The 26,322-nt window shown below is 35.8% G+C and overlaps 1 protein-coding gene across 2 annotated transcripts in view; it reads right to left on the minus strand.

The window, feature by feature from the left end:
• The window catches only part of LOC132014335 (bifunctional heparan sulfate N-deacetylase/N-sulfotransferase 4), a 250,101-nt gene that overhangs the window by 86,317 nt on the left and 137,462 nt on the right, over positions 1–26,322 (minus strand). For both annotated transcript variants that reach the window (XM_059395261.1, XM_059395250.1), the window contains exons 4-5: positions 6,555–6,740; positions 4,376–4,504 (exon numbers count right to left, since the gene is read on the minus strand). In XM_059395261.1, coding sequence (XP_059251244.1) covers positions 4,376–4,504; positions 6,555–6,740 — 315 coding nt within the window. The remainder of the gene's footprint in view (positions 1–4,375; positions 4,505–6,554; positions 6,741–26,322) is intronic.

Raw genomic sequence — 26,322 nt, forward strand, 5'->3', positions numbered from 1 at the left:
CAGATTGCTCTCTAATGCGGATGGACCTCAGCCAATCAGTTGAAGGCCTGAACAGAGCAAAAAGGCTCACCATCCTGTGAGTTACAGGGAATCCTGATTGATGGTCTTTGAGCTAGAACATTGTTTAGTCTTCTCGCCCTCAGATTTGTATTAAAACATTGGCTCTTCCTGGGTTTTTTATATTGCCAACCTTTAGCCTGGAAATACACCATCAGCTCTTCTTCTCCTTCTTTTTTTTTTTTTTTTTTTTTTAAGATTTTTTATGTATTTATTTGACAGAAAGAGAGAGATCACAAGTAGGCAGAGAGGCAAGCAGAGAGAGAGAGAGAGGAGGAAGCAGCTCTCTGCTGAGCAGAGAGCCCGATGAGGGCCTCGATCCCAGGACCCTGAGCCGAAGGCAGAGGCTTAACCCACTGAGCCACCCAGGTGCCCCACCATCAGCTCTTCTGATTCTCAGACCTCAGGTAAGTCCTTAGGACCTGAACTAGAACTAGACCATCACTTCTTCTGGGTCTTTAGGTTGCCAACTGCAGATCTTGAGACCTGTCAACCTACATAATTACATGAGAAATTTCTTTATAATAAATCTCTCTATGTCCCTCCCACCCCTCACTCCCCTGGTTCTGTTTCTCTAGAGAGCCCTGACTAAAACATCTTGTAACCTCTCCCTACACAGGTCTGGGATTAATCCCTATTTTGGCGAGTACCACCAGATGCTGCCGGTACCTGTCTCCCCAGAGAGCCAACAAGTAATATCTCCCTAGATTGCTTATGGGTGTACACTGTCCATGTTTTAAGCAACATTTTTCTTTAATTTCACATCTTTTTGGGTCACTTTTTATAAGATACAGTCTTCATGGTACCATACTTTATGATGTCCAATATTATCCATACTATTGACCATCTCTAATATTGTTCTTTCTGCTGTGTCTATCCAGGTCTCTCTCCTTTCTGATGTGTCATATTTTGAGTTCACCATCAATTCACAATGATGAAGCAAGCACAGTTGTGAACAGATACAAGAAAACTTCTGAAACTTCCCTCTTCCACTATTCCATCCTGCCTATAATTAAAATCTATCTTTGTGACACTGATAATATTTTTAAGCAAGGTTTGCAGTAGTTTTTGCATTATTTTCTGAGTTCACCAGTTTGTTAGAAATACTAGATGCCAAATAGTCTTCCATTTTATTTAAAGAACCAACTATAAGTCTCTATAAGAAATGATCCTTTATGAGGGGTTTGGTACTGAATTCAAAATAAAAAAGAAGTTTTAAATTCATCTCTTCAATGACAAGTAGACAGGCATTCATATAATTTATAGCAATAGCAATCAGATCTGGGGGCAAGAATTTTAGGGAAGGTAATCATCAGTGCTCTGATGCTTATCCACTTCCCCTTAGGAAATGGTTAGAGAAGGTTTGGGGTCAAGAGTGTAGCCCTGGGAGGTGCCTGGGTGGCTCAGTGGGTGAAAGCCTCGGCCTTTAGCTCAGGTCATGATCCCAGGGTCCTGGGATTGAGCCCCGCATCGGGCTCTCTGCTCAGCAGGGAGCCTGCTCCCCACCCCCCCGACTGCCTCTCTGCCCACTTGTGATCTCTGTCTGTCAAATAAATAAATAAAATATTTTTAAAAAATTAAGTAAATTAAAAACAAAAAAGAGTGTAGCCCTGGAATGAAAAAGATATGAAAAAATGACCCTTGCCTTTATGGAGTTCAAATTCTCAACTAGTGAGGAAAGAGATAAACAGAAAGGTTTTCCAAATTTGCTTTCATTAACATACACATTCACACCTCAGTTTCCAAAAAAATACTTACAGAAAATTCAGATATCTCTTAAGGGTCATTGAGTTTGAATTATACACAAATATCTCAGATTTATGTCCATAAGGGATATCTTTGAGGCACATTGAAAATTATCTAGCTCAACTAGCTTGTTTCACCGAAGAGCAAGCAAGCTCTGAGAAATGATTTATTGCAAAAGATTATAGAGCCTGCAAGCTGTTCACCAGGATAGTGCCACCCCAACACAACAGATCTTGTTTAAATTTTGTTTTGTTTTCAGTAACTATGTCATTTGAGGGAAAGGTGTTTTGATTATTCGTATTTATTCACGCTTAAAGCATTTTAACCCCCACTTCCCAACCCTTTTAATCCAATTTACAAGTTTTCATTTTTTACATAAAGTAGGTTTTATTTAATTTCTTCAGGAATTTAAAATACCGTAGAAAGGGGCACCTGGGTGGCTCAGTGGGTTAAGCTTCTGCCTTCGGCTCAGGGTCCTGGGAATGAGTCCCGATGGGGCTTTCTGCTCAGCAGGGAGCCTGCTTCCCTCTCTCTCTTTCTGCCTGCCTCTTTACCTACTTGTGATCTCTCTCAGTCAAATAAATAAAAAAAAATCTTTAAAAAAAATACCATAGAAAAATGATCTAAATAATTCATTTTAAACAGACCTTCACCACATACAACCGAGCTGTCATTTTGTCTAGTGCATGAATCTTTTTCTCTGAATCTGAAAATTTGTTACATTAAACAAAGTAGGCATAGCATATGACCCACTACTTCGTATTTTTTATGTGCACTAAGATGTGAAAGAGGAGATGCTTTTGTAAGACCACAGAAATGGAACACTTATGGGAGAAAAATTAGAAAATAATTTCTGATAATTTCAAAATAATTTATTTTGAAAAATCATTTCAACATTATCTTAATATACTTTATACTTGATAGACATTCACCTTGATATACTTTTGCACACATAAAAGGAGGTAAAATTAAAAATAGAGCTTCCCTATGACCTTGCAATTGCACTACAAGATACAGATATAGTGAAAAGAAGGACCATCTGTACCCCAATGTTCATTGCAGCAATGGCCACAGTCACTAAACTGTGGAAAGAACCAAGATGCCCTTCAACGGACGAATGGGTAAGGAAGATGTGGTCCATATACACTATGGAGTATTATGCCTCCATCAGAAAGGATGAATACCCAACCTTTGTTTATCAACATGGATGGGACTGGAAGAGATTATGCTGTGTGAAATAAGTCAAGCAGAGAGAGTCAATTATTATATGGTTTCACTTATTTGTGGAGCATAAGGACATGCGGAGATGGAGAAGTGAAGGGAGTTCGGGTTAAATTAGAGGAGAAGATGAACCATGAGAGACTGTGGACTCTGAGGAACTAACTGAGGGCTTTGAAGGGGCGGGAGATGGGAGGTTGGGTGAGCCTGGTGTGGGTATTGTGGGGGGCATGATTTGCATGGAGCACTGGATGTGGTGCATAAACAATGAATTCTGGAACACTGAAAAGAAATTTAAAAAGTAAATAATTTTTTTTTTAAAAGGAAATAAAATTGTAAAACTTTGAAAGATAAAAGGACACAATTAGAGAAAAAATTCTCCATTTTGATGATCTCCAAATAAAATTAGTGGAGATTTTAAAAATAGGCCTCAGATGACCCTGGTATACAAAGATAATACATAGTAACATATTGTCAATGCGATTTTATAAACATATATTTTTATCCCCAGGGGTACAGGTCTGTGAATTACCAGGTTTACACACTTCACAGCACTCACCAAAGCACATACCCTCCCCAATGTCCATAATCCCACCCCGTTCTCCCAAACCCCCTCCCCCCAGCAACCCTCAGTTTGTTTTGTGAGATTAAGAGTCACTTATGGTTTGTCTCCCTCCCAATCCCATCTTGTTTCATTGATTCTTCTCCTACCCACTTAAGCCCCCATGTTGCATCACCACTTCCTCATATCAGGGAGATCATATGATAGTTGTCTTTCTCTGCTTGACTTATTTCGCTAAGCATGATACGCTCTAGTTCCATCCATGTTGTCGCAAATGGCAAGATTTCATTTCTTTTGATGGCTGCATAGTATTCCATTGTGTATATATACCACATCTTCTTGATCCATTCATCTGTTGATGGTCAATGCGATTTTACATTGTGTTCATTTAGAGACTGAATTGTGTATGCCTACTGAGATCTTGAGTCAGGAGCAAAGTTTATGGACAAAATATGCATTCACTGATAACATTGTGAATGATAATTTTGAACTAGAGAACTGCATATTATGTCTTTACTATAATTCAAGAATAGAAGTCAGCACTGAGATGTTATATTACATTTAGTTGCTAAATTCAACATATGCCTCTCAACAAATCTGTGCTTTTCTTGATTGAAGATCATAATAATTAAAAATCAAACTTGAGTAACTTGGAGATATAATCTAATTTCCTTCTAGTAGGGCTAGTATTTACCAACTATTCTTGTGAAAGGATTGGCAATGGAAACCAAAAGAAACAAGTATTTGAAAATTCTCATGTTATTAAAAAAAAAGTGTAAATAGAATACTTACCGGGTTTAGAAGGATTGTGAGGAAAAGTTCACCTCCTCTGATACTTTTATCCAATTCTTGGGGTCCTCCCGGATATTCTTTGTAGAAAATAGTGTGTGTGAACAACCCGCAGGTCTGTCGAGGGAGGACCTAAGGAAGAAGGGGGAAAGCAGCAGCACGCACAATACTTAATTAAGAGCTCTCCCACTGACTCATGACTTCAGAGTCTGTAAATTATCATTTCCTGTTGTAAGTAATCTTTTTTTTAAATTTTATTTATTTATTTGACAGAGAAAGAGATATCACAAGTAGGCAGAGAGGCAGGCAGAGAGAGAGGGAGGAAGATGCGGGACTCGATCCCAGGATCCTGAGATCATGACCTGAGACCAAGGCAGAGGCTTAACCCACTGAGCCACCCAGGTGCCCTCATTTCCTGTTGTAGTTTCCTTGGGTGCTAAAGCCAAATCTTACTGAAATCAAGATCTGGTATTGGTGTAATGATATAAATATTAAGGAGTTGCCAAATCAAAGCTATAAGACACATAGGCTAAAGCATTGTCATGAAATGCTATAATTTTTACCCACCATCTCAGTTATGTTAAAGGACTGGCAAAAAATAAAAGCCTTCTTAAGATTAATTTAATTCAAATATAGAGATGCCCCAAGTTTACATTTTTCATGGTATTAGGCCATTACTTTCCTCGCTTCTGAATCACAATCTTACATAGTACTCAGTTTCTAAGACTCAAAACAGTCCGTTTTCAGCACTTCTACCACTTCTATAAATTTTATTTTCACTACACTCAGATTTTAAATTTTAGTCACAGTAGTAGTCAGACCATCTAATGACTACTTCTGGTACATTCTGAGGTTAATTCTGTTATAAATTTGAATGTTCAACAGAGAAAGCAAATAAGTAATTTTATTCCAGAAGTTGATTTTGAATAAAAAAGCTGCTTATAATCTAATGGAAAAATGCATCCAATTGAACAGAGTAACTATAATTCTATTTATTCTTTGCTTAATTTCTATAGTAGCTTGTATTAAGTTCAAACTAAATGAATGCATGTAATATTGGTTGAAATGAATGTTTTTATTTTATAATAATCAAATTCATGTAACTCAATAAAGGGAAAAGTGGTATTTTCACTCTAATTTAAAATTATACAAGAACAATTCTTTCTATACCTCCTGGATTTTTATGAATGTCAATACCACTATTTGCATAATTAATAGCTCCATTTAAGTCTGAGGCTTTTTAAGGTCTTCTAGTACTGGCTGTGGTTAAGCACATGTATTACTGTGTTTTCTTTGGTTTTAGATAGTGATTAGGTAGATAGATAGATTATAGATAGATAGAGAATTCTAATAGCAATCTGAACAATGATTGGGAAGATGCAAATATTTAAAATAGGGAGAAGAGTTTGTAGACCCTTGCTATTATCTAGGCAAATGATAATGAGAACATACCTAAGGCACTGTAATTAAAGATGGACATTTTAAGATGACTATTTTATTTCAAAGTGAAGAATACCATTTTTTCTTCATTCCAATGAATACCTTTAAATTCCTAGGTGAAATTCATTTGATTCTATTCTCATTTATAACAACTGATATACCATTGTTGCATCAGATTATTTTTTAATCAAAATATCTGAAAAAGTATATGTCCACCTCCATTTTTAGAGAATGCAAGAAAAAGAAACATGAATATAAAAACAATATCTTAAGATACTCTTAAGTATCTGAAAACCAAAATAAACTGAGTAGATAAATTTAATTTTCAGATCCTATTTGTTTGACTCTGTCTGTTGCTAGTGTAGTAATTTGGGAGCTATTCTCTTGATCTACAGACTGACACTTTGCCTGGAAAATTCTCAATATGACTACCCAAACAAAAAGACAAGGAGCAACTCCCAAAAGTATAAGGTCCCCAGACAAAACTTCAATTGAGAAAGTACATGGATGATTTGTTTGAAATTAATTTTCAGGATTTTGAGGTTATCTTGAATTTGGCAAAACCGCCCACCATTTACAAAGCAAACCACTAGCCAAAAAATGTGTTAACCTGTGGCCAGTTACCACCATGGTATGTTAGGAACTTAGGATACTCATGTTAGAGAGCTCTGAAGTTAGATCTTGTATTTTTTCCACATATACGTATTAAGAGCTTTCATCACAAAAAGCAGTTTATGCTCACCATGATGTTATTGTGAATGAAGCCCTTTCGGTACCGTGCAGGTTTCAAATGTGGATATTCTTCAGTGCTGGTGACCTGAATACCCCAGACCTTCTTCCAAGCTTCATACAACTGAATGTGAACTGGGTAGACCCCTGAGTGATGTGGTGCCACTGCGTAGCCCATGTTGATAGGTATTCCGTGCTCCTAAAAGAAAGCGAGAACATCACATGGAGTGCGGTCAATTGAATCCAATTAAAATTGTTTCCATAAACATCCTTTAGTATACATTGAATTTTATGCTAAGTACAAGAAATCTAAAAACTAACATAGAGCTTTGTCTTTCAGCAGCTCATAATCTTAAAGCACTCTGATGGTCTCATAGACATAGTAAATACTTTGGCATATGGTATGTGGGTGAGTTTAATTCTGAATTTTGAATACAGAACGTTTTGGAGGAAGATAGGAAGAGAATATGGACTTTCCTCAGATAGAAAAGTAGTGTTACTTGAGCAAGTGCCAAATATGAGAGATGGAAGAACACGCTGTGTGTGTGTGTGTGTGTGTGTGTGTGTGTGGTGTATCTGTGTATAAAATGTTGAAGACAACCAGAAAACTAAGAATGAACTATAATGAGCTTTTATTGTTAACTAACTAAGGGATTTGGAATAAATTCCATTTAAATAATGTAGATAAGCAAGCTCTCCTGAGCAGGAAGGGACAAGATCTGTTCTACGTTTTTGGAGGAAAGACCCAGTGACAACACATTAAGATAAACTAGAAGTTGAAAGGAAACGAATTAAGGCTGTGCATTAGGAAGTTACTGCAATAGTGAGGAGTAGAGGGAACACGGGTATCCAGACCAGACTGATTATTGGTGGTGCCATTAAAAACCAGGGGACAGATATCATATGACACACAGTGGTCTTTTGGATAGAGAGGGTAAAGGAAAAAAAATAAGGTTCTTCCCTGGGTTTTGGTTCATAGCAGCTCAATTTACTCCTTAGGAAACATGCACCTCACTATGAGATGCTTGCCTTGGGTAAACAGTCGAGTCTAAAGGAAAACAAGTACAAATTTAAAGCGAGAAAATGGAAAAAAATTACTGAAGAATGATATTACATTGCAAGGTACATGATATAGATCTGCAGTTTTCTAATTTATTCTTTTTTATATTTCTTCCTTTAACTGATTATCTGCTTTATAAGACTCCTTCTAGGATTGAATCTCATCAATGAGGTTATAAATGCTAGTTTACAATATTATATGAAAGTTGATTGAATCAATAAACAGAACACAGAAGTGGTGACAATGGCCATTTATATTTTCCATTATATGGCACACGGCATAGGGAAAGAATTCAGTCTGGCATAATAAGCAAATGGTGAATGGATCAAATATCTACAGTGCCTACGTCACGTGCCACACTCAGCTCAGAAGGTGGGCCCTAAATATTTTGCAAGGCTCCCTCATTTTTCCTTCCATGGAATGACTCTCATCGTAGAGCCAAATTTACCCTCTCTTTCACTAAGACGATGTGTTTTCAAACATCTATTACAATAAATGACTCTGTAGAAAGTCTGTGTTATGAAATCAATGCTATAAAATGAGCTGCAGTCTTTTGCTAGGCACTGGGGAAAATTCATTTCTTGGTTTGTGCAGAAGAAAAATACTTTCCCCAGCTTCTATTTTCAATACAAGGCAAGGTCGGAAAAGTCCAGTAACAAAACTCCTTGGAAGCTGCCAGAGGGACAGGCAGCTACTGTTACTTTGACTCATCGCTGGTAGACAGGTGCTGGGAAAAGCCTTAGTTCTCATGGATTACTTCCCTATTGCCCAGTGACTTCATCACTAGCTTTCTGAGGATTGGTATCACCAGGTAGCCAGTGTGGATGCGTTGAGTATGAGAGGCAGATGAACTTCCTCATGGGAGAAATATAAGGTTGACGTTCAAAGACTTTTATGTGGTAAATAGAACTCATGTTAATGATGTGTAGACAAGTACTCCTGATTTGCAAGAAAGGAAAAACAATCTGTTATACTCTCATTACTTTTTCATGATTCATATGGAGTTTTGTAATCATCTTGTCCCATCATTTGCAAAATAACAGTGTATGAATCTGAGTAATCCATACTGTTCGTTGTCCTAGGCCTAATTTTCTATCCCTGTATAATATGTTAGACCTAGAACATTAGATAAGTATGTAAATACTTACATACTTTAAATACTTAAATACTTACATATGACATTACAAATGTCATAGAAACAAAGGGGTGAAAAATAAAATCATGAAGAAAATTGAAATATCAAACAACTGTATCTCCTCAGGAAAAGAAAAAAAAAAGACATTTCAATTTTGACAGGTAGTAAAATGAATTGTAGAACTTTCTTGAAAAACCAGAAGGTAAAAAGCAATTGATTTAGTGAGTAGGAAGGAAGAGGCAGTAAAAGGATTTTATTATATTTATTGATTTCTGGGGGCTCAATGTTATACTGCTCATAAGGTCATCTTATCACACTGACAGCCAGAGCTCAATCAAAATAGTAAATCACACTAGATAATTATGAGTTTATGCTTTTTCAATCTAAATGATAACACAAAATGAAAAGTAATTCCCTAGAAACTCTTTTTCTGTTATCAAGAGGCTTGCTGAACTAGAAACCTTCATTCGTTACTGTCCAGAGCTTCAAACACCCTTCACAGAGACTCGGTCAACTAAAACATGAACTAAACATCATACCTATACAAGATAATGAAAATTACAAATTTAAAAGTCTTGTTAAAGTGAATAAAGGAAGCATGCATTTGAAACTATAAGAATAGACATAAAGTGACAGAATAAACTAACTCCAATATGGCATTTATTATTTATTAAAACAGTGCCTCCTATAGGATCCAAGATTAGTGATATTATGGTATGACACCACAAATATTTACAGTTTAACTTGATTAATTTTTCCCAGTTATGATAAGTTCCCAGTTGACTAAGAAATGAGATAACATGGTGATTTTCAGACTATATAAAAATATAAAAATAAGGTTGCCATTTTTCAAAACCTAGAATAAAATAAAATGTATTTAGCACTAAATACCTAATAGTAACTGCAATGATTTCATTTAGTTTTTCTTTGATCATTCCCACTGATTGTATCTGCTTGCAGTTGATAACTATCTAATATTCATGAAGTGTTTCCACATTTATGTCTAATGAGATCCTCGTGATAACCTTGTGAGGTGGCCCGAATGTTACTTTCAAATGTGGAAACTGAGGCCCAGGGAAAGCAAATGACTCGATCATGTTCCTAAATGTCAGAGCTAAAATTATAACCAAGTCTTCTAAATTCGTAGATTTTTCACTTGCTGTTTTACTAAGTTGCTGCTCCTGTGACCCCTGCCCAATCCAGTTCCAGTTAATAATTGGAAGCACTTTACAGACTAAGAGAATTGACTTTAATATGTATTTCTGAACTGGCACTCCCATCTGCTTGGAGTGGTTTTCACTTGGAGAGATTATAAAACAAAATTCTCCATTTCCCAAACATCTCTGTAGCTATCATTTTTTTGTGCAAACACATTTCAGCCCATTAGAACTCAGGACAAATTTCAGAAGGCAGTAGGTGCAAAATGTTAAAGTGTGGCAGCTCCTGGCCCCTGTTGCTGAGACATGAGGTCAGGAAAACAGGAAGTTTTCCTGAAGCAGTATTTGGTACCCAATTGCAGGAAGGCAGTGGAAACTTACTGCTTCTGCCAGAGCTCCCATGGCAGCTTTGAAGTGGCTCTTCCCCTAGGGAACCAGTTCTGTCTGGTTTTGTGAGTCCCCTGAGAAATACAGCCTAGAATCTGCTCCGTCAGCCCTTCTGAAGTTTTTGGAAGTACTTAAATTGCTGAAGAAAAACTCCCTCAGTTTAAAATAACTCCAAGTGGCTTCTGCCTTTATCGTGGAATCCTGACTGATTCAGGTAGTTTTTGCCACTGTGTAATAAGTATGAAAGGTTTAAGGGGTTCATCCGAGATGTCAGTGGTTTGAATTCTTGGAAAACAGAGGAAGAGTTTGCTAAAACACTGGCAATATTTCTACAAGTAAGCTCATTGATATATGACAAACACCTATTTGTCTAGTTGGATACTCTCATGTAATAATGTAGTATGTATGACTGTTTAATTTTATGTACTGGACAGCCGGTGGTAATGTACAGAGAAAATAAATATGAGGCCCGTTTACTTAAATTATAAATACCACAGGTATTTAAAACAGGTCAACATGTGGTGAAACCATATAATGTAGGTAATATAAAGAAGGGGGAGAAATTCTACTGAAGGAACGTTGATCCAATGGTTTAATCTGGATGACCACACGTGCCTCTGTACCAACATGCATTGCAATATTCCTTCATATGGTAACCACATCGTAACAAATAGGCAAAGAAATCTGTAGGCATTACGTACAAAGGTAGAAAGACCCATAGACTGAGTACGAGCAGCATTTTGGTGTTGCATTTTGTGGTCAGTCCCTGTAGACACTTTTTAGAGGACCTGATAGATACACCATAGGGAGCTAGAGATAAAACAGAGAAAAATGGGCTCATGGCCATATAGGAGATCCTCAGATAGTTGGACAGAAAGCTGAAGAATAGATGGAGGGCTAGTTACAGGGATGATGAAAGGCCAAACAAATGGTATTTTTTCCTATTATTATGTCCTTATGTTTTCATTTCAGGAGATATTGCTTATGAAACCAACCCACAATACGTTTAGGATAGTTTTATATCCCCAGCACTTAGCAACATGCTTGGTACATTGTTGGTATTTAATAAACATTTTTAAAGGAAGTGATAAGTTAAAAAAGTTATTAAATAAATTAATCATAGATATTTAATAAATGAATATAAAAGGAAAATAAAATGACTGCATATATGAATATACTTTTTCTTCAGAAAAGGTATAATGCATTAAACAGTATCCTGTTGAACTTAAACTATTGATTTGCACTCCTATGTACACAACTTCTAGGGAGCAGCACTAGAAAGAAAATAGATCTCATTATCTATTTTTCCTTTTAATAAGGACTTGGAATCATATTGTCAACTTTGAGAATGACCCTAGGATTATTGATTTTCCACTGTGTTTTGGGAACTGAAATTGTCTTCTGTTTTCATAAGTGATAAAAGCAATGACTGTGTGACCCTGGAAATTGGCTGGGTCAATCCTGACACTTTTTGGACTGAAGCCTAGTAAATGGTGACAAATCTCTGGAGAGCTCTGTGTTACAAACGAATATTTCTTTTGAAAAAGAAATAGCATAGCAATGGTGTTGCTTCTTTAGTGTGAACTTTCTGATCCTAACAAGAGCTATTTTGAGCAATTGAGGCTCATCCCTTTAATATTCTTGATCCTGCTGAAGGTCTACTTTGTTGCCTAGATGGAACTAACAGAAAAATTAAAGTCTTCATTCTCATTGTATGAAACATAGTTGATTAGGCATTTGCATTGTTAATTTTTGTGGTTAGAATTCTTTATTGACAAAATGTTCATTGATTTTCTTTATACAATACATATTTATTACATACATGATGTATTAGAAACCATTCTAGGTGCTGGATATATATCAGTCAACACAACAGGCAGATCTTAGCCAGCAGGAAGCACATATTTTAATGGGATGAGACCAGGATTACACAAAATAAGTAGGTAAGATACACAATATATTAGAAGATGCTAAGAGCTATGGAGGGAAATAAAGCAGAGAGAAAGGGAGGTTTGAGGGGGTATGGGTTGCAGAAGTAAATAGATTATTCAGGAGGGGTCCTAGAAAAGGTAATGTTTTGAATCGAGGTCTGAAGTTGTGAGGAATTAAGCCATCCAGATAACTTGGGAAAGAGGTGACAGTACATACATTGCTCTGAGTTAACATCTCCTCAGGTATTTTGTAGGAAGAATAAGAATTCAGTTGTTTTTTTGGAGAAGAATTATTAAAGGGGGAGAGTCACAGGAGGTGACGTCAAGAGTCAGGGTTGCTGCAAATAACCTTACGAGTTATATACTGAACAACTCCTGGGGGCACTGTTCATATTGATCATGCTTTCATAGAAACTCTCTAATGCAGCATCACTGCAGAGAAGGAATAGGTGTGGATCCTTTAGGTCCTGGATATATAGTGCCACAGGATTGGATGATTGATTGAGTAGAAGACACAAGAGAAATACTCAACTTTCAGGATAGGGTTTCTATCAAGTGAGACTGGAAAGTTAAAAATTAAACAGGTTTTGGGGAGAAAGATAGGACATATGTTTGACTTCAGACATCCATTGGATATGTTAGGTAGGACGTCAAATAAATATGTTTAGGATTCAGAGGAGAGGGTTCAGCTGGAGATCTAAACTTGTGAGTTAATAATACATAATATAAATTTTATTTAGAGTCATAAGACTCATTAGGATCATCAACAGAATGAATGCAAAAATAGAGAAGTCTGACAGATCTTGGGGTATTTAACACTACAAAGTCAGGGACAAGAGAAGAAATCCAGGATATATACTGGAATATGTATCTGGAGATACTGGAGTTATCTCAAGTGAGATTAGAGGAATATCAGGAATCCACAACTAAAGGAGAGCCAACTGCAGAAAATGATCAAGGAGTCTGAATGTTGAGTGCTGCTAACTGATGAAATAAAATGAGAAACTAAGAACTGCACATTAGTTTTATTATTGGATGTGTACTGGTGAACTGGATGAGTTCAGACAGATAGGTAAAGGGAAAACACATTGGAATGAATTTAAGAGAGAATATGAGGGCCTGTGATGGAGACAGTGAGTATTAACAACTGTTTCAAGAAGTTTCACTAAAATGGAGAGTCTAGAAAAGGTGTTGTAGCTGGAGGGAGCCTTAAGGGAAGGATTACCTAAAGATGGGAGTAATAGCAGGATGTTTGTACAGAAAGGGGACAATTGCTGGAATAATGCTCTTAAATACTTGGAATGGGATGGGATTGGGTGTAAAGTGGAGAATTTGGTCTTTGTGTTTCTAGTTGTTTTATTCATCATTTCAAGGCAGAAGCCAAGAATGCGTGCTTCCCTCATGGGATGCCAGTCCACAGTTTGTATATATGTCATTATTAAAACAGTTTATGTTAATAAGTGGTACCAATATATTTCAAAAACTTTTAGTAAATAATTATGGCCACTGAGTAACTCTGTAAAAATTATTATGATTATATATATTTTTTGTGACTATGTTAAAATCATACCTATTACTGTATTTTCATTTTGTTATCATCATGTTGAAGGGGTAGTTGTAGTAATGGAAGTAGTAATGTGGAAGTTTCCCCCCACCCTTTTTTTTAAGATTTTACATATTTATTTTGAGAGACAGAGTGCAAGTGAGAGAAAGTGCATGAGCAAAGGAAGAGGGACAAGCAGACTCTTCACTGAACAGTGACTGTGACACAGGGCTCGACCCCAACACCCTAGGATCATGACCGCAGCCCAAGGAAGAGGCTTACTCAATTGAGCCACCTAGGTGCCCCTGGAATTTCCCTTCTAATTTATTGATTTTTTTTTTTTTTTTCAGTGAAGTAAGATCATCAGCTGAGAGTGAGGATCGGGGGAGAGGTGGGGCAGTTCGCAGAGAGGAGGCAACATCCTATAGAACAGGATGATGAACGAAGTGAGACCTTGCAGTATAACTTCTGGGAAGCTTTGGGGGTCTGCCTGAAGTCAGTGGTCATGGCTTTACAGTGGGAAAAGTCAAATGTTGGCCCCAGCCAAACATTTAGTTTCAGGGGTACTGGCATAGACTAGGTGGAGATTTGGATTCAAGTAAGGCAGAGGCTTTGCTGTATGATGAACCAAGAAGTACAAAGGAGTTCAGGATGTATTCAAGGGGAATGCTTATGCTGTTTGGCTCTTGAAATAAGCAGAATAAGACGGAAAGCAAGAACCTGAGAAGAGGGGAGGATGGCAGAGATGTGGTATGAGAATATCTCATGGAACACCAGACTGCATTTCAGTACTTTTCTCCCTCACTGTTGCCTCTGCTACATGGAAAGATTTGGTTCCAAATTTAATTTAGTAACAAGAGAAACAGTACCACATATTAAGTATTTAGAGCTTCTCACAATGCCCTTACCGTGAAAGAAATGATAACATTAAAGATTCTAAGATGTGTTAAGAGTCAGATGGAAACAAAAATAGTACTATCCATCCCATTATGTCACCATTTCTATAGTTACTGTAAGACACATGCAAAAAGAAGGTACTCGAAATAGTTTTGATGAATACAAATTATACTATCTTCACAATATGTTTCATTTGTAATTTTATCTCAGCTATGCCTAATTTATCTTGCCATATCTTCTCTTCATTCTTAATACCTAAAGAATGTATACACACTATATATTAGCTATTTTTAAAGATTTATTATTATTATTTATTATTTATATATACTTATTATTATTACTTTATCCTCCGCTTGCCTATGTTCATGGAATAAAGCATTACTTTAGGTAGGTTGGTTAGGGGATGTCTGTGTGTGTGTGTGTGTGTGTGTGTGTGTGTGTTTTTGAAGTAGATATATTGAAGAGGGCAACCTGCACTTTTTAAGGCTGGCTAGAATGCCCTTGATTTTATGATTTTGAACACATTTCCAAACCTTTTGGGTGCTTACACAATTATATAGCTGATGGGTTGGAATCAGTAATTTAAACACATTACTTTGCAGATATAGATTTGCATAAACTATTACTTTCTCTGAGCAATGGAATATATTTCTAGTATTATTTTCTAGTACAGCTGAGATTTCTCTTAGGAGTCATTTTCCTCTTAATATCAACTTAATGCATTTATGGAAAAATGTGTTAAACATTTGGTATAGGCATGTACCATTCCTCAGGTTGTCAATTCCCTCCCCAACCCCAAAATACAGGGTCTTATTGCATTTTAAAATCCTTCTGTGACATCCAGTGCCTTCTCTAAGAGTTAGAATATTCATATCTCTGATTGTTTCCGGTATTAGGGAGCCTCTACTACCTGTGAAATAGGTTAAACTTCATAAGACAAAAAGTAAGTTTATGTTAATAATTGGCACCTATATATTAATAAAAAAACCCTTAAATTATGATCACATGAGTAACTGCCTATACAGATGATTACATTGTTATGCTTTTCTGTAGATATGTTGACATGTTTCAGATTAAAATCATACAAAATATTATATTTCCATTTTATTATCTTCATGTTAAAAGGGTATCATATTTGGAAATCAAAGCATTGATGCAGTTCTCATCTCAAAACAACCTGACTTCAAGCACTCTAATTCTCCTGTATTATCAATCAGCTTTACCTCTCTCTACTGTCAACATGCTTGGAAGCAATTTCTCCCATTCCCATATTGCTCAAGTGACTGCAGATATGACTGCAGGGGACTGAGGTGTCAACTAGAAAGAGGTAATCATGGAATGATGAAAATGTTCAGCCACTATGGATAAAGTATGAAAGAAACTACCAAGCTGAAAGGATTTTTCAAACTGAAAAAGGCAAAAGAGAAAAAAGAAAAGAAAAATATGTGGTAACAATCACCTTTGATGGATTATCCAATTTGAATAGGGTTTACTGGACACAGCAGGAGTTAAGTAAAAAAACAAACAAACAAACAAACAAAAACCTTGAAAATCTTGGCTCTTGGTTATTTCAGTCATTTAATAATTAAAAACAAGTTTGGTCAGTGAAGCAGTTAAATTAAAATCTATCAGTGAAAGTTAATTATGCTATTATTGACCATCCTAAGAAGCTACTCACAAAACTACTGTTTTGCTCAAATCCTGTACCAGAAAGACAAAAGTGAAAACAAAAAGCAGTGGCTTAATAAGGAGATGAGGTTACTTAAGTAATGGGAATTTGGGAGATAAGCAATTGGTTCAGAGGTTCAAGAATGCCAGAAGTGTGCTCTCTTATTCTCTCAACCTTTCCTTCATAGTTTTAAGATGCCACCTTAGTTCAGCCAATAGGACCAAACACAAGGCAAAACAAAGGAGCAAAGGGTAGGAGGGAGAGCATCAGCTGTATCTAACCTGCTTTCCTGGAGCCTCATACCACCATTTATTCTTATATCCACGGCCAGAAATATGTTAGTAGTCTCCTATCTGAAATAAAAGATGAAGAATCAGTCCTTTACCCAGACACTTGGCTCCACAAGCAAACTTTGGGTTCATTCTGAAAGGAAGATGTAAAAAAATGGGTACTAAGTATTCATTTAGAAGTGACAACCAAGGACTAAAGACATCTGTTCCCTGAAATGGGAATTCCTATGCCCTGTTGCTGAGCGGTTCACTTCCTAATCTTATGTACAAAAGACACACAAGAATAATGAGCTAGAAGGCTAGAGAAGAGCAATGAATTAGAGTACATTAATTAGGAACATTGGGAGATGATAGAAGAATCTGGAGAATTAGTATTTCAAATGGTAGACAGAGTTCTATGCAAAGGTGGTCATGCAGTTGGATTTAGGTCGCTGAGGCCCTGAGGCCTGGAGTATAAAATTTCTGCATATTCTGGCCCCACAGGAGCTACTCAGGCTCATCTCCTAATTCCCAACTCAAAGCTTTCTCTGACACCAAATCAATTTCTTCTTCCTTTTCTCAACATTTTATGCTCCTTTTGGAAGGGTAAGAATTACCAGAAATGTATTTTACGTTCTACAAACTTCATACGTTCAAGGACACAAGAGATTACCGATAATCCCTGATGGATATATGTGTGTTAATTACAAATTCATGGAATACTGTTCAGCATTATGATTGCAATACGATATACTTTCCTCTGGATCATTATATGTGTGGGCCACAGTTTGACAAACTTTCACTCTGAAGGGCTATGTGGTGAATATTTTGGACCCTGCCAGCAACATAATGCCTCTGTCATACATTTTTCTTTGTTCGTTTGTTTGTCCGTTTTTTACAATCCTTTAAAAATGTAAAAACAATCTTTAGTGCACCAGCCATATAAAAACAGACTGCAGGCCAAATCCCAGAGACAGTAGTTTCCAGACCCACTGATAGGTCACTGCTGAAACTATATAAATTTTACTAGGAGAGTGGAACACTTTATTTGGGCACTATCTTGTGCTCTTTGCACATTGTCTTTCTGTCTAGGTGCTCCTGTCCTGTCTTCTGCCTCAGCAACACTCAGTTTTCACTCATGTTATCTCAATGGTTTGTCCTGTTTTTTAAAAATTTTACTTCCCTTTATAACTAACCAGTGTCTCCTTTGTGTCTATATAAAGCTCTGTACATTTTTGTCAAAAACCACAAAAGACTATCTTATTACACTTAAGTAAAATCCCTGAGAATAAGCAGCATCTCATTCATTTCCACATCCCTGATATCAAGTAAATACTTAGCAGATAATACATATTCATAAATTGTCTGTTGAGGAAAAGGAAGAAAGAAAAGAAGAGAGGAAAGAAAAACTAGTATTTTTGTGTTATTTGTAAAAAAAAAAAAAGGAAGTAAGATAGGAAGGAGCAAATGAGTGAAGGAAAGAGAGAGTTACTTTTTCACACTGGAAGAAGTATCTGACCATTTTTTAACATAATTGGAAAACAATAATTTCAGAGTCAAGAGTTCACATATACATGAATCAATGCTTTCTAATTGTTTTCACTTATTTCTTTAAAAATAAAACTTTTGGTGATGCCTGGGTAGCTCAGTAGGTTAGGTGTCTGCCTTTGGCTCAGGTCATGATCCTGGGGTCCTGGAATAGAGTCCCATATTGGGCTTCTTGCTCAGCAGGAAGCCTGTTTCTCCCTTCCCTCTGCAGCTCTCCCTGCTTGTGTCTCTCTTCTCTCTCTCTCTCTTTGACAAATAAATAAAATCTTAAAAAAAGAAATTAAAAAAAAATACAACTTTTATCGTCCATGTTCATCTTTCTTAGAATGTTTGGTAAGATACTAGTCTCTTTTAATTATTAAAAATTAGTGATCATATTCAGTTTTCAATTATGGATAGATGGAGAAATAAATGAAAATATTTTGTATCTGTCCCCAACTTGCATATCACATAACCTTGAGAAACTCATTTGGTGGTTACCACCAACCTTTTATTTCAAAAGGAATGATCATATGTTTCTGGAAGAAATATGATGAAATGATGGTAGCCATGATGATGACAATGATGACAAATATTTTTTGAAACACTTAATTGCCAAATGCTTTGCTAAGCATTAAACATACACAAACATGTATATAACATCATGTAATCCTCACAAAAACCTCTGAGGTACAAACTACTATTACCCCATTTTACATATTTGAAAATAAAAAGCACACGAATTTTAAGTTGCTTGCTAAGGTCACCCATTTAATAACTGACAAAGATGGAATTTGAATTAAGATAGGTCTGAAGCCCAAGGCCTGGGCTTAACTAATACACCGAACAATTAGGCAGTGGCCTGCGCAGGGTAAACTCATGTCACAAAAGATTTGTGTGTGTAAAAATAGCTAGGGTTTTGTTTTCTTCAGAGCAACATAACTTTGTCTTCTGTATTTTGGGCACAGTTTACTCTTCTATATATTATAAACAAAACTTAATATTTAGAAGAAATATTTATTTGCCTTAAAGCGAGTGTATTAAATATTAATAACTACTTTAAGCATTTATCAGCTTATCTCCTAGGGGGAAATCCTCTGCTTCAATTGTTTTATATATCGGCACTTGAAAAGAATTAGATCCTCTAGTTAATCTCAAAAGAATATTTAAATGCATAAAAACCATAAAGTAGAAGGAATGACTTCCAAGGTTTTATATTAACCAAAAGTAATGATAACAAGGTGTTCAAAAGAGATAGATGCAAGCCTTGATAGATTTACACTTAAAACATTTTGAATAATAGGCATAGTTCATTTCCTTCAATTATTGCTGCTTAATATTAAAGTTAATTTTGTAGGTGGCATTTATTCCTTTGAAGTTAAATATGTTCAGAAATAAAATAGCTCCTTGATAGAAAAAAGATGTTGCAACTAAAATAAGAATTTGGGGGATAGGTGGGTCTGATGTTGCCCTCAGCTAGGAAAATCGAATAGATAAATATGTATTACAGAGATTTTCTAAGGGAAATTCTTTCATCTACCTGCCAATACCAGACCAGCAAGTCAAAGACTTACCATGATACAACACATGACAACAAAAGCCATTTTTTCCCCTCTAAATCCATTGCTAAGCAGAATGAATAATAATAGCTAATGAAATACCAATTTTAATTTTCAGGCAAAAAGTTTATGCTATTCTTCATATTGTAGGTTTGGTGAAAGTAGGAATTGGTGAAAACCTTAGAGACTGCTTGAATAAGTTAGCTAAGGACTTTATTAAACAACATCATTCCACTTGTAAAAGGGGTAAAAAATCTCCTGGAAATGGGTAGCTGAAAGAAAAATAAAAATATTTTCACTAATTATGTAATAAGCTGATCATTATACGACTTGCACACTTCAGTTTTCCGTGTTAACCTTTTAAGTTTTTATGCAATAACATCTACTTCTCTCAATACAGAAAGAAAAGTCTATGTTCTTCAACAATTTTTCACTTTGCAGAAATCATTTACATATTACCTTAATTATCTGGACTATGGTTTAAAAAAGAACACTAGAAAAACAGGGCTCATGAGTTGGTTCCTTTTGCCTACTGGGTTTTCCCAGAGATCATTAACTTTTGCTTGGGGCGGTATACGGTACAATTGACAGATTACTGGATTAGGAACCCCAAAGTGGTGTATGGGTTCACAGTTGGACCATTTACACAGGAGCTCAGTTTTCTCATTTGTGAAATCGAATGCTTTAACTATCACTTTGGAAACAAGGGTAAGAAGCTTGCTGTATCTGATTTCCAAGCTTAAGCAACTCAGATTTATAGAATTTTAGAGATAGCACAGACCTCAACGGTTACCTAGTTTGACCTATTCATTTTAATAAAATGGGACTCTGCTGCTATACTTAGATAACATGATAATGGCTAGAAGAGAAAGTTCTCAATCTTATAAACCATAACTTGGAAAACTTGAAAAAGTAGATGCAAAAATTAAAAAAATTTAAGAACACAGTTTAAGAGGAAATAGTTCACATATTCTCAGAAGACTCTGAGAGCACAATAAAATCATTTGTATAAACAGTGAAAACATTTAATCTTTGTGAAAAATGAGACATGATGCATTTATTAATTTGAAAGCAATGTTACATATTTTAGAAAGTTACTCTCTGAAATGGTTAAAATAATAAATCACCCAGATTCTAAAGGTTTTCAATGACAAATGGATAAATCTCACATTGTAATACACATATTCCATCTTGATACAGCATATATTGAAGATTGAATCTATAGGTGTGTGATTTTGAGTATCGCAGATAAAACACACGAGTATTAATAAGAAAGTATAAAGAATTACAATGGACAGGGCACCTGGGTGGCTCAGTGGCCTCTGCCTTCAGCTCAGGTCATAATCCCAGAGTCCTGGGATGGAGCCCCACATCGGGATCTCTGCTCAGCAGGGAACCTGCATCCCCTTCTCTCTCTGCCTGCCTCTCTGCCTACTTGTGATCTCTGTCTGTCAAATAAATAAATAAAATCTTTAAAAAAAAAGAATTAGGATGGACAAACTATTGTCATGGTAAAGGAACATGGTGATACATAAATTGTGCCTATAAATGATGTTTTTGAATAATATATGAGAAATGTATGCATATTTAGCATAAAGAGAAAAAATAATTAATAGTTATAGTGATGAAGAGATATCTCTACTGACCACATGGTGTATATACAGAAATACTTTTAAACTGTTATAAAATGCTATCTGTAAATAAATACTCTGCATTCAGTAACAAAATCATTTATATGCTCATATAAGAGAGTTTTTAGTTTTCTGGCTGCTCTTCTATAACCTTCCCACTGTGATTTTATTATTTTCTTCCTTCCTAAGACCATTTTGCTCATCAGAGGTTTCCAATAAGTATTATTAGATATATTCATGATCATAACGAATATTCCATTTACTACACATTTAGAGAATTTTTACTGCTCTTTCTTCCAAGGAAATGCCATTAATATTTGATTTCATTATTTAATGCTCTTTAAAACTTAAAAATACTTTTTGCCTACCCTGCTTTAGGATTTAAAGTACTGTTACAAAAAAACCCAGACATAGTAGATTTAACAAATGATTTCAAAGCCACAGTGGGTTTTAATTTGAAAACACAGTCTAGAAATTCTAGCACATCAGGGGAAGTTACTGGAGACTTCCAAGTACGAGCCATTAAAGTATCAGATGGGAACACGGAGCACGGGAAGCAAGGGGTCAGTGCGAAGGCCTTAAGGGCTATTTTAAGGTAGTTTGGAGGGCTTTGAGATAAAATGCGACAGGATCCAAATTAGAAGTTAACAGGCCACTATAGCTGCTTTGATGAGAATAGATTCAATAGGCTCAAGAGTGGAACTGGACACTAGTGGGGCGCTATTGTAAATTAGTCAAGATGTGATGGTAGAATTCCGACTTCTGGACAATTCTGACAACCATAACTTACAAAAATTATTTTAAAAACAACCATTTAGGGGTATCTGGGTGGCTGAGTTGGTTAAGCGTCTGTCTTCAGCTCAGGTCATGATCTCAGGGTCCTGAGATGGACCCGAGTTGACAGACTCTCTGCTCAGTGGGGAAGTCTGTTTCTCCCTCTCCCTCTGCCCCTCCCCCCACTCATCTTCTCTCTTCCTCACTCAAATAACTAAATTTTTAAAAAACCCTAACCATTTAAAATCTCTGGAAAAATGACCTAAAAGTGTACAGCAAATGAAGAAACATTATTCAAGAAAATCTATGATGATTAGAAGATTAGTAAGAACAGTGAGAATATATACCAACTGAACCATGTACCCACACCCTTCCCCACTTGCCTCAGTTTAGAATGACAAAATTCCTACCCCAGGACAGTGCAGCCAGAAACACAGGGGTTTCTCTCTCCTTGGATTCAGTCTAAAGCTGTGATCCTCCCTGGGAGTGGCAGGCCTTGAGGATTTCTCATTCCCCTAGCTCTGTGCACAGAAGTTCTACTTTAGGCAAGAGCAACTAAGAGATCTAGAGCTCTCTTCCTCAGTTGTATCTCAGATGCCAGAGACCAATAATACTGAAACCATGATTTGTCCTTGTTCCAGCTCAGTTGTAGGGTGGTCGTTTTAAGCCAGGAAAGCTGAGCTGAGAAGAGCAGAGTCTACCATCCAAATCTACCACCCTGCTCATAAATCTTGTCACTTTGAGAGAAAGAGGTCATTGTTCCCACTTCGACTCCAGAGCAGTGGGTGCAAAAATTTTCCTTAGGAGGAGATGGAAGTCATAGAAAGAGAGAGCTCCTAAATTCTCTCCAAGGGAAGTGATATTATTTGGGACAGAGTATGGAAAAGTTCAAGCCTAAGGTCACCCTTGAAAACAATAGAGATTTTGATGGGAAACAATTTAGAGGAGGCTGCTGTTATTTTAATTAAAATTCACAATAAGCTAATAATAGACCAAGAAGTTTATTGGAGAGAACCAAGGAAAGGGATAGCTAAGAACACTCCTGTGGTTGGAAAAAGTCTCACAGACCTACCTCAAAGACTACTTTCTGCGAAAAGGAATGCACTGTATTAATTCAGACTATGGTAAAGTCTGCACCTTAAGGCAGTGAAAAACCAAGGAGCATGCTGCTAGTAATTAATGGGGTTTCAAACTGGTAAAATCAGGAAATAAAAAAAGACAACACTGCTAATTTTATAAAAATCAAAAGAGCCATAAGGGATATTATGAACATTCTATGGCAAAAAATTAGGTAACTTAGGTGAAATGGATAAATTCATAGAAACACATGAAATACTAAAACTGATTCAAGTAGAAATAGGAAATCCAAATAGATGTATAACAAGTAGAGACTGATGTAATAATTTAAAAGCTTTAAATTATTAAAAGCCAGGCCAGGAAATTTCACTGGTGAGTTCTATCAAACATGTGAAGAATTAATACCAATCATGGACAGATCCTTTCAAAACACAGAAGAGGAGAGAAAATTTCTCAACTAATTCTGTGAGGCTAGTATTAGCCTACCACCAAAACCAGAAAAAAATATCATAATAAAAGAAAACCACAAACAATATCTCTACAAATGCACATGCAAAATCTCCAGCAAAGTACTAACGATTAAATTCAGCAACATATAAAAAACATTACACACCAGGACTAACTGAGATTTATCACAAGAATGTAAGGTTAGTTTAATACCTAAAAACTGATTATTATAATACATTATGTCAACAAAACAAAGGAAAAAACATAACCAACTGAATAGACCTCCCTCAAAATGTATGAAGATGCCAACATTCTTTAATCCACTGAGCCACCCAGGCGCCCCGAAGATGCCAACATTCTTTAATAATAAAAATACCCAACTAGGTAGGAATAGACCTCAGAACTTCAACTTGATAATGGGTATCTATGAAAAACCTCTAAGTAGCATCATGCTATGTGGTGAAAGACTGGATGCTTCTCTTCTAAGCTCAGGAATAAGACAAGGATTCTTGTGCTTGCAATTTCTATTCAACATTATATGGGAGGTTCTCACCACAGAAACTGGACAAGAAAATGATATAAAATGTATCCAGATTAGAAAAGTAGTGAAACTATCTCTATTTATAAATGATAAGATCTTATATATAAACAATCCTGAAGAATCTACTAAAATAACTCCAGAACAGTAATTGAATTCAGCAAATTTGAAGGTTATAAGTTCTATATACAAAAATCAATTGCATTTCTCTAAATAAAAATAAATGATGTGAAAGTGAAATTAAGTAACAATTCCATTCACAATGGCATAAAAAAGAATACAATACTTGGGAATGTATTTAATAAAAATGTGGAACATGGATTCTGAAAATAGAAAATATTGTTGAAAAAAAAAACTAAGGAAGACAAATAAATGGAAAAATAGCTCTTTTTTTTTTTTTAAAAAAGATTCTATTTATTTATTAGACAGACAGAGATCACAGGTAGGCAGAGAGGCAGGCAAAGAGAGGGGGAAGCAGGCTTTCAGCTGAGCCAAGAGCCCAATGCTGGGCTCGATCCTAGGACCCTGAGATCATGACCTGAGCCAAAGGCAGAGGCATAATCCACTGAGCCACCCAGGCACCTCAGGAAAAACAGCTCTTGTACATAGATCAAAAGACTAAATATTGCTAAGATGGGAGCATTTCCCAAATTAATCTGTGGATTCAATGCTATCCTGTCAAAATCCTAGCTAGCCATTGTGCAGAAATTGATAAGCTGATTCTAAACTTCTTATGAAACTGTAAAGGACCCAGAATAAACAAAACAATTTTGAAAGAGAAAAATGAAGTTGGAGGACTCACAATTCCCAATATCAAAACTTACTGTGAGTATACAGTAATCAAGATGATGAGATCTAGCACAAGGGCAGGCATAGAGACAAATAATAGAACTGAGAGTCTAGAAATACTTCTTTACATTTAAAGTCAATTTACTTTTGATAGAAATACCAAGACAGTTTGGTTGGGGAAAGAATAGTCTTTTCAGCAAATAATGCAGGTACAACCGGGTATCCACAAGTGAAAGAATGGAACTGTACTTCACAAAAGAATTAACAAAATGCATCACAGAACTACACATAAGAGTTCATACTCTGTAACTTACAGAAGCAAAAATAGGAGTACACTTTTATGACCTTGGATTAGGCAAAGCCTTTTTAGGGTTGACACAAAAAGTACAAGAGACCAAAAAAAAAAAATTAATAAAAATATTTAAAAAAAGGAAAGATAAATTGGACCTTATTAAAGTTAAACTTTTATTCTTCAAAAGACACAGTTCAGAAAGTGAAAAGACAATCCACATTTGAAGAAAATTTTTGCAAATCATAAGTCTGATAAAGTATTTGTATAAAGAATACACAAAGATTTCTTGCAAGTAAGTAACAAAAGGCCACTAACCCAACTAAAACAATGGGAAAAGATTGAATAGATATTTCTCCAATTAAGATATATGACAGCTAAAAGGCATATGAAAAAGAAACAACATCATGGTAACATCATTACCATTAGGGAAATGCAAGTCACAACATAATTTGTGTACTTTGTACCCACTAAGATGGCTATAATAGAAAAGACAGTTAATAACAAGGATTGACAAGAATGTGAAGTAATTAGAATCCTCATGCCTTGCTGGTGGGAATGTTAAGTGGTACAGACAATTTAGAAACAGTCTGGCAGTTTTTCAAAATGATAAAAATAGACATACTATATGACTCAACAGTTCCACTCCTAGGTAAATATAAAGATAAGTGAGAATATATGTCCATCCAAAAACTTGTAAGTGAATGTTTGTAGCAGTATTATAAATAATAGCCAAAAGGTAGAAACATGTCTATCAACTGATGAATGGATAAATAAAATATAACATAAATATAGCAATGGAATATTACTTGGATATAAAAAGGAATAAAGTACTGATATAAGCTACACATATATTAACGTCAAAACACTATGCTAAATGAAAAAAGCTAATCATAAAAGACCACACACATATTTTATGATTCCATAAAATAAAATGTTCAAAATAAGCAAATATATAGAAATGGAAAATATATTAATTATTTCCTACAACTGAGGGAGTTGGAGAAAGGGGAATGACTACTGATGGGTACAGACATTTTTGGAGATGATAAAGATGCTTTAAAATTCATTTTGGTGACGTTTGCACAAATCTGTGAATATA

This window comes from Mustela nigripes, chromosome 1 (assembly GCF_022355385.1).
Source record: "Mustela nigripes isolate SB6536 chromosome 1, MUSNIG.SB6536, whole genome shotgun sequence".
Taxonomy (NCBI): Eukaryota; Metazoa; Chordata; class Mammalia; order Carnivora; family Mustelidae; genus Mustela; species Mustela nigripes.